At 38.0% G+C, this 10424-nt stretch overlaps 1 protein-coding gene across 3 annotated transcripts in view; it reads right to left on the minus strand.

Annotated features, from left to right (window-relative positions):
- Nucleotides 1-10424, minus strand: part of Kdm2a (lysine demethylase 2A) — a 125622-nt gene that overhangs the window by 42360 nt on the left and 72838 nt on the right. For all 3 annotated transcript variants that reach the window (XM_023710472.1, XM_023710474.1, XM_023710473.1), the window contains exon 6: nucleotides 1795-1973. In XM_023710472.1, the coding sequence (XP_023566240.1) occupies nucleotides 1795-1973 (179 nt within the window). The remainder of the gene's footprint in view (nucleotides 1-1794; nucleotides 1974-10424) is intronic.

Genomic DNA, 10424 nt, shown 5'->3' on the forward strand with positions numbered 1-10424 from the left:
AAGTAGGTGCTTTAGACCACTGAGCCATCTCACCAGCCCCTTTTTGGGTCTTTTTGAGGCAGCTTTTGCTATGTAGTTCATGCTGATCTTGACCTCAGTATAGCCCAGGCTGGCCTCCAACTGACAGCGACCCTGCGACCCTACTATCTCCGTCTACCGAGTGCTCTGATTATAGACGTGCACCACCAAGCCTGGCCAAAAGAAGCTTCTCTTAATGAAAAATCCTTTTAGTTGTAGCATTTTCAGTAACACAAAGAACAAATTACACTGCTTCTTCACAGTGAAATAATGAGATCATTTCCTGCTTTTGTCTATATAAGTGAACATACTAGTTATAGTAACGCAACTTACTAATAACATGTATATATAGTGACAAGTATCATAAACAATGATCACATTTCAACTTTGGAAGTCAAAGGGTATAATTAATTTTAATGTAGACAGGCTAAAACATAAGAGATTTTTACTTCCATAAAATGACTAGAACTTATTTGTTGAAACTGTCCTTCCGATTTGATTTGAAACTGTCTCATTGCTATCTCTTTGTCAATAAAACTTTGAAAAAAAAAAAAATGACTAGAACATTCCAAAATGTGCTAAGAAATACCCAACTAGGTGAAAGACCTAACTGAAGCGAGTTTTTTGTTAGTCTCTGACAGGGTCTCACTGTCTAGACTGGCTGCATACTGTCCTCAAATGACTGTCCTGCCTCTTTTTCCTGAGTAGCTGAGACTACCAATGTGTGCCACCATACATAGCTTCCCATGAGCTGAGTCAGAAATTAAACGAAAACAAAGGAAAAACTCCAGAAGTGACTAAGTACATGCCAAGGCCCCTAGGGGAAATAAATGTTCTCAATATTGTGTAAATAGCCAATATTTTTGAGCTAAGAGATGGGTTAAATAAGTCTGCTTCAGGAGAGCTAAAGACTAAAAACTAACTTACTCTTTTAACATGGATTACCAATCTATTTCTAGTAGGATCTAGTTACCCACTCTATCTCCCTTTTTTTTTTTTTTTTTTTTGGCGGAAGCAGGGATTGAACTCAGGCCTTTGCGCTTGCCAGGGAAGCGCTTATTCTCTTGAGCCATCTCCCCAGCCCCTGTTTTGTTTTTTGTTTTTTTGAGACAAGATCTTGCTATGTAGTTTAGGTTGGCCTTGAACTCATTACATAGCTTTAGGTTGGCCTTGAACTCCTGACAATCCTCTTTCTGCCTCTTGAGTGCTGGGATTACAGGCATGTATCAAAACACGTGGCAGCAACCATTTCTTAAAAATGTTCACCTAACTGTCCTACCAATTTGGTTTGAAACTGTCTCACTGCTATTTGTTTTTCAATAAAATTATGGGAAAAAAAAAGTTCACCTGGCTCTAAATCAGTTTTCTCCTAAACTTTTCAGCAAATGTTAAACTACAGAACTGAAATTTCTAGGGCCAGGGAGATAGCTCAGTGACATAAGCACCTGCCTGGCAAGTACAAGGTCCTGAATTTGATTCCCAGTACAAAAGGAGTTTATACTCCCCTCAATAATTACAAGCAAATTTTAAGATTCCTTTCTATCACATGACAAAGGTCAAAGTTCCTAATGAACTCATTGGTAATGCAAATCAGAATGATCTGGTCCTATATAAAATAAAATTATTTTGGAAAATGAAGACCCTTCTAAATGTAAAAGTTAATTCAATCTAATAGTCTTCATTCAGTTTGATCTTTGTATATGCAGAAAACTGAAAGTACTTCTAATAAAACAACAACTCTTCTACTGACAACATGGAAAAAACGACCAGACTAACCGTTGAAGGCCTCTGTACCATGTTCTCCAGCCTGGTGTGGCTAAATTCTAGGCTGATGACATTATAGAGTTTTTCTCGCTCTTCCTCAGGAGTCTCATAGTAGCGTGTCCACTGAGCCATGGTCATTTCAATGCCTTTCTGTGTATTCACATCCATAACATCCACCATCCGACGACTCCCTGCCATGAAAAATGTACTGATCATTTCTCCTGAGCCACTAGTACCTTAAATATATTAAGAATATAAACAACTGTAAGAGGAGACAAACTATCTTATGTAGAATATTCAACAACAGACAAGCAGAGAATGCTCACCTGAGATGATTAACATAATGAAATCACAGAGAATGAGAGAGTAAGATTAAAATAACCACTCCTTATTGCATGTTTAATACACTGTCAGGTGTTGAATCTTTTGGGGTTTTTGTATGTTTTTTGTAGTTCAGGCTGTCCTTCAACTTATTAGGAGCCTAGGCTGGCTCAAATTTGAGGCAATCCCCTTACCTCAGCCGCCCCAAGTACTGGGATTATAGGTTATGTGCCACCATGCCCAGCATGAATATTTTATTCAGTATCTCACTTAATCCTGATTACTCTAAATAATGTCATTTTATAAATGAGAAAATGGATGTCAAATAATTTGTAAGACAAAGCAGGACAAAATCCAGGCAGTTTAATTCCAATCAATGCTCAAACCCACTATGTTGAACAATGATCTCATCTACTCTTCCAATATGAATAAAGGACTCATTAATAACGGGTGTCAGTCTGAATTTGTCCGTTCTTTGGTATAATAGAAATTTTCCTCCATATCTGTTAATTATTTATCTACAAATATTTTCAATATGATAAAGACACCATGACACAAAGGTCTTCATGAAATTCTTCATGAACTATGACACCTGCAACAAAATGTAGCATGCCCTGCGTTAAAATGAGTATATCTGGCAGAGAAAACAAAAATTGGAGCAAAAAAGAACTAAGTTTAAACATAAGCATGAGTACTACTTTGGCAAATTATGTAATTTTTCAATCTGAATTAATACCTTTTGAGAGTCACTGTATGGGTCACTGTGAAGATTTAATCAATGAAGTAAAATGTTAGTACAAAGTACGTGCTGAACTAAATAGTAAAAATAAAACAAAAATTATTTATTTTTACCACAATGATCACAAAAGGCTTTAGGAAAAGAAGCAGAAGGATAAAAAATTAAAATAAAAGAATACTAAACAGGACAATTCCAAGCAGAGGCAATAAAATGAGCAGCCATGGCAAGTCAGTATAGCAAAATTATTTTTAAAAATGATCATTAAAAGGAGAGAGAAAATAACTACTATGTATGTGGGCTGCTAAACATACTTACTATGTATGTGGCCTGGCTGGTTATACCAGGTAGTAGTATTAGGGGCTAGTCCCCTGTATTCAAAGTTAATAGTCTACTAAGAGAAAAGAGATTACACAAATATGTTAAGAATAAAGCAGAGGGCTAGAGAGATGGCTCAGTGGTCTAAAGCACCTACTTGGAACAAGCCTGGGAAAGCACAGGGACTGCGGTTCGATTCCCCCAGCACCACATGCCAGCCAGCCCCGCCCCCTGGTGGGCTGAGCTGGCCACACACACACACACACACACACACACACACAAAACAAAAAACTAAACTTTAAAAAAAAAGAATAAAGCAGAGAGGGAAGGTATAATGAAAATACAAGGCAATCAACAAGTTAACTCTTAATGATACAGGAAAAAGTGAATGCCAAATCAAAGTTTCATACTCAATAGGATGGCCAGAATCTTAAAAATGGAAAATAACAAGTGCTGGGGGGCTGCCCCTTAGCTCAGTTCTTTAAGTGGCTGCTTCAACAAAGCAGTCAGGCTCAGGTTGCTGTGGTTCGATCCCCACAACTCAAGCCAGCCAAACCTGCCCTGAAGGCATTCGGAGCAAAAAAAAAAAAACAAAAAACAAAAAACAAAAAAACAAGTGCTGTCAGGGATTAAGAGAAATTGGAACATCTGCATATTGGTGGTGAGAAGACCAAACATTACAACCATCAAAAAGTTTGGAAGTTCCCCAATAAATTAAACATAGAATCATACAGTCCAATAATTCTATTTCTAGGTATATATACCCAAAAATGCAAGAAGTGTTCAAACAAAAGTGTGTAAATGAATACTCATAGCAGCTCTTTCATCTCAAATATCACTAAATAAACAAAAAGCATATAAAAATATTCACCTATAAAATGAAATTGAAGTACTAATACAGACTACAGAATAGATAATCCTTAACCGCGGTCCCTGTGCTTTGCTAAGCTTGTTCTAAGTGGGTGCTTTAGACCACTGAGCCATCTCACCAGCCCTATATTTCTAAATAAATCTTAATGACAAAGTATGACCTAGGTCAAGATTTGTCGTTATAGCTGTAATCATATTATTTTTAGTTAAAATTCTAGAAATATTAAAGAAAATAACATTTATAAAGAACGTTATTATAATTTTCTATTCCCTCTTTTACAGTTATTTATTACAGTTATTTTTTCATTGTTTTATTTTTATTTCTTTAGAATTGGTGGTAGTCCTGGGGAGATCACTCAGTGGCAAAGCACCTGCTTGGGAAGTTCAAAGTCTTGAATTCAATCCCCAGTACTGGGGGAAAAAAGAAAAAAAAGAATTGGTGGTAGTGCCTTTTTATTTCTGATTTTGGTAATCCCCTACGCCCCATCGCCCGTCCATCTACCTAAATCAAATTTTGTTGATTTTTTTAAAGAGTGAGGATACAGTTCTAATAGTTGAGCATTTCCCTAGCATTTGTGACACCCTAAAGTGAATTTCAGGTGGAAGGGAAGGAGGACCACCACCAACTTTTGGTTTTAATTTCTACCAGTTTTTCTGTGCTTTTATCTCTGCACTAATCATTGGGTCTCACTATGCAGTGCAGGATGGCCTCAAACTCATGGTGATCCTCCTGCCTCAGCCTTCCAAGTTGTGCTATAATTAAAGGTGTACAACATGCTCAGCTTAATATTTATTATTTTTTGTCTTCTGTTATCTTTAGTTTTTCATTTTCTAGTGCCTTAAATTGTAGTGTTGAGTTGCTGATCTGATATTTATTTGGGTTTTCTGGAGAAGGGGTCTTGCTATGTACTTCACACTGGTCTTAAAAGTCACTATGTATCCTAGGCTGGCCTCAAAGTCAGTGATCCTCCTTTCTGAGCCTCCCAAGTACTGGGATTACAGGTGAGAGCCACCATGCTGAGACTTATTTTTAAATGTAACCATTTATAAGTTTCTTCCTTAGCACTATTTTCACTATATCTCTTAAGTTTTTTTCCCTTATTTACTTGGTATAGGGTATTACTATGCAGCTCGGACTCATAGTAATCCTATTTTCAGCCTCCTCAGCGCTGGGATTACAGGCGTGCACCACCATGCCTAGACTTGGTCACTGGCTCAGAGCACCCTGAGAGTGGGGCTGGTTTGGCATGAAGAACTGGGGATCAAATCCTGGTCCTTGAGCTTGTCAAAGCAGGCAGTCAGTCTCTGAGCTATCTTACCGGCCCTTTTCCTTAAGTTTTGAAAAGCTGTGTTTTCCTATAAGTAATTTCTAATTTTCCTTGGGATTTGTTTCCCTGATTAAAGAATTTCTGTAAATATCATGACTTTAATTTTATTAATTTCTAACTACCTCCTTGTGGTTACAGAAGACATTTTGATTTTTTTTTTTTTTTAAAGAAATCCATTGGCCAGGTGTTGTGGTGCATGTTTGTAATCCCAGCACTCTAGAGGCTGAGTTAGGAGAAACCTCATGATTTTTGAGACCAGCCAAGGCTAATAAGGTGAGTAGAATGCAAACCTGAACAAAACAGTGAAATCCTATCTAAAAAACCAAGGGCCGGCCAAATAGCTCAACGGATTAAAGTGCCTGAAAGTAGGTTCATGGGCCGGGGATTGGATCCCCTGGCCTGCCATGCTGGCCCTGCCCCCGGGGCACACTGAGATGGTGATTAAGACTGGGCATGGTGGTTCATGCCTGTAATCCCAGCGCTTGGGAGGCTGTGAACCGAAGGATCACTATGAGTGTCTGATCTATGCAGTGAGACCCTGTACACCCTGTCCTAAATCAAAAATAAAAAACCAAAACAAAAACTCAAAACTAAATCTACTGAAATTTAATTTGTGGCCTAATACATGTTCTCAGAAAATTTTCCAGGTATTTGTATACTTGAGAAGAGTATCCCACTGGTGTTTATTCTGTATATATTTATGAGATCTAACTGGTTTATATTGAGACCTCTATCCATAACTGATTAGAAGTACTTAAGTCTCTATTATTGTAAAGTTATATATTTTTCCTTCAGTTGTGTTGGTTTTTGGTTTATTTATTTTGATGGTCTGTCACTGGGGTATAGCTGTTTATCATTTGTGTTGCTTTCTTGTTCTGCTGAACATTAACATACATCATTGTATATCACTGTGTTTCATAACCATTGTTTAATTTAAAGTCTATTTATTATAGTCCTCTTTTGGCTATTATTTACATAAGACATCTTGTAAAGAGCACACAGTAAAATCATGTTATTGCTAAATATATCCTACCAATACCTTTTGATTAAAGCTTAAAAGACACACTACTGTCATTTTGTTACTTGATGTCTACATGTCTTGCAGTTTTTCTTGTCCATTCCCTCAATTACTTTAAAACTATAACACACACACACACACACACACACACACGCACGCGCGCGCGCGAGTGGAACATGATAGTACATGCCTATAATCTCAGCAAACTGAAGGTGCTGTTTTTGTGTTCAGCCTCTACAACTTATTGAGATTCTGCCTCAAAAAAATAACACAAAAAGGCTAGAGAAGTAACCCAGTACAAAAGCCCTGGGTTCAAACCCTGTACTTGGGGATTGGTGGTGGTGGGGGAATGGGGGCTAATTTTACAATATATAGAAAACAAAAAAGAATTAACAAGCCATTGTCACACTAATAATATCCTTTATAGTGGTCCATGTATTTACTTTTACTGAGTTATGTTTCATATGGCTTCAAGGTCATGCAGTCCTTTCATTTCACCTTGAAAGGAGACCTTTTATTTTTTGGGGGGGATTCTGACACAGGTCTTGCTATATACTTCAGGTTGGCCTTGAGTTCTCAGCAATCTTCTTGCCTCAGCCTCCCAAGTACTGGGATTACAGGCATATGCTACCATGCTTGGGGCTTTGGTGAATATTTCTTGCAGGAGAGTAACAAACTCTTAGCTTCTGCTTATCTTAGAATGTCTTAAGCTTTTCCCTTCCTTTCCAAGAACAGTTTTGCCAGTTAACTAGATTCTTGATTTGACAAATTCTTTTAGCATTTTTAAATATAGTCATTTACTGCCTCCCGAACTCCGAAGTATTGTGATAAGAAATCTGTTCATAATCTTATTGAGTCACTTTTTTCTTGAGGTTTCTATCTTTGGCTTTTGAAAGATCTGATTTTACTATCCTTCAATAGGGGTGGGGGTCTATAAATACATCTGGTAGTTCACTGAGTTTTTTTATTTATTCTTTCATCAAAGTTAGAAAACTTTCAGCTATTATTTCTTCAAATGATCTGTCTTTTCTCTCTGATATTTCTATAACGTATACTGGTCTGCTCAATGGTGTCCCACACCATCTTTTAGAATCTATCAGTCTGTGCTGATATAACAGAATACTTGAGACTAAGAAAATAAATAAGAATTTTTTGGCTCATAGTCTGGAGAATGGGAAGTCCAATATTGAGGTGCTGCCTTTTTGCTACATTATATGACAAGAGGCGAGAGGATAAAAGAGAAGAGGGATCCAAACTTGCCTTCACCCCCTTTTATAAAGGTGGCATGCTGTCACGAAATAATCTTAAAAACTGTTAGAATAAACCAGGCATGGTAGCACATGCCTGTAATGCCAGCACTTGGAAGCCTGAGGAAATAGGATCAACGTGAATTCACAACTAGCCCAGGCTATATAGTGAGTTCAATACCAGCCTAAACTACACAGCAAGACCTTGTCGCAAAAATCCAAAAAACAAAGAAACAAACCTGAGTAAAACAAAACAAACTGTTTAAAAACAAACAAAACAAAACAAAAAACCAGAAAGGAGGGAAGAGAGCACAGTGGAAGGGGGTTTGATCCATGCCAGCTCCACCCTTAGGGCGCACTGAGATAGTGATGGAGACTGGGTTTGGTGTTGTGTGCCTATAATCCCAGCATTCTAGAGGCTGGAAACAGGAGCACCACTATGAGTCCGATCTATATACTGAGACCTTGTAGATCCTGTACTAAAAATACATTAAAAAAAAAAAAAAAAGAAAAGGAGGGAAGGTAGGGGAAAAATACGATAGGAGATAGGCACAGTGGCACATAACTGTCATCCCAGCACTTGGGAGAGACTGAGACAAGAGGATCCCAGTAAATTCAAAGCCAGCATGAACTACATATTCAGTTGCAAGGCTGCCCTGAATTACACATTAAGACTCTTTGAAGAAACAGCAACAGGCTGGCTGTGTTGGCACACACTGTAATCCCAGTACTCCAGAGGCTGAGGCAGGAGGACTATTGCGAGTTCCAGATCAGCCTGGGCTACAGAGTGAGCTCAAGGTCAGCCTGAGCTGTATAGTGAATCCCTGTCTCAAATGGACAAAAAACAGCAGCAACAAAATGCAGCTGGGAAGAGAGGGAAGTGAGGGTGACACAAAAAGAATTAAGATGTGCTATGTACATGTATGAAGTCCTCATGATGAATGTAATCACTATGTACTACAAATATGGACTAATAAAATTGCTAGAATGGTGATTGTATTGAGGCTTTTTATCAATGTGACAAAACACCCCCCTCCCAATAAATTTAAAAGACAAAATATTTATTTTGGCTCATAGTTTCATATCATCTGTTCCACTGCTTAGGTCAGTGGTGAGGCAGAAACATGACCAATAGGCCTGGACAGGAAAGCTGCTCATATCTATCTCTGAATACTAGTGGATGTTTAATTAATGTATTTCTCAGCTTCAAAATTTCTTTCCTGTTTCTTTTTAGGTTCTCTGTTTATAAATTTTGACCACTCACAAACTGTTCTTCCTGATTTCTCTATATCTTCCTTTAGTTCTTTGAATATCTTTTTTAAAAATTAAATTTATTTTATTTTATTTTTTTGTATTTTAGGGAAGGGTCTACAGGGTGTTCAGGGCCTCACTACTAGATTGGACTCATGATCTGCCTGTTTACAGTCTCCTAAGAGCAGGGATTACAGGCACATGCTACCATGACCAGTCTCAGTTGCTGTCTCAGAGCGCCCTGGGAGTGGGGCTGGCACAGCAGGCCTGGGGATCAAACTCTAGTCCCTGCACCTGCTTGCAAGCACTTTAATCCTGAGTATCTTTAATACAATTGGTTTAAAGTCTTTCTTTGGTTAGCAATCAGGTCTTTTTCAGTTTTTAGCTCATGTTTGTCTTTTGAAGTGGGTCAGACTTTACTGTTGAAAATTGGACATCTAAATACAGTAATGTGGCAACACTTAGAAGCAGACTTTTCCCTCTTCTCAGGTTTTGGTATATATTTGCCACTGTTTTTCAGGACCTCTTTTTTGTTTTGTTTTGTTTTTTTGAGACAGGGTTTTACTATGTAGTCCAGGCTGGCCTCAAACTCCTGGTGATTCTCCTGCCTCAGCCTCCTGAGTGCTCAAATTATAGGTGTGAGCCACCAGGCCTGACCTTGTTTGTTTTTAATTGCTGTAGGTTGTCTCTGTGCCATAGGTCAACCTGGAGATGTAAACATAAAATCTTTTTATGTTTTTTTCTGAGTCTGTACTTTTCCCTGGGCATGTGTAGTTACTTTCCAGTTTCCCCCACATATGCAGTTGCTTTTAAATGACCTAGTCTTTAATGTCTGGCTTTCAAACAGAAAAATTAAAAGGACTAGAAAAAAGACCCTTTAAAATATCCTGGAAGGGCTCAGTAGAATAACTGCTTGCCTGGCAAGCGTAAGATCCTGAGTTCAATCCCTGGTATCACAATAAAATATAATATCCTGGAAATTGCTTCAGTAGGAGAGAGTGGAGAGAGTCCTGTAACAGTTGATGGAAGGTCAACTATGGACATCTGCTTCTTCATATTTCTATAATCACAAGCAGCAATCAGTGATCATAGCACAGATTTCTAATATTTGGAGAACAGGGCCCTTTTTGCCTTTTGACTCTTGACAGCTACTTGCTGGTTGTTCCAAGAAGCATACCCATAACTGTGTATCATGGCCTGGTTAGTGGGTAAGGACATATGGAGAATGACCAAGTATACTAAGACCTGAAATTCACTGTACTTTCTGTACAAGTCATTCCCTGGAAATTGAAAGCCTTCAGTAGACTACAAAATTTTTAAATAATTACATCAGACAGACTCTGTTAGTGCAATTATTTTATACATGGGAAAGAAAAGTTCTCACCACATCTCCAGAATCTCATTTTAACAAGTTATTACAGATCATTCTCAGGCAGGTCATTTGTGGACCCCAAACCATGCCATGAGAATATCTAACCAATAAAGAAAATCTATGGTCATTTATTACCTCAGAGACCCAGGGAATTACTGTCCCATAGGTCTATTTTTTTTTT

Source organism: Octodon degus, unplaced genomic scaffold, assembly GCF_000260255.1.
Source record: "Octodon degus isolate 3935 unplaced genomic scaffold, OctDeg1.0 scaffold00018, whole genome shotgun sequence".
NCBI lineage: Eukaryota > Metazoa > Chordata > Mammalia > Rodentia > Octodontidae > Octodon > Octodon degus.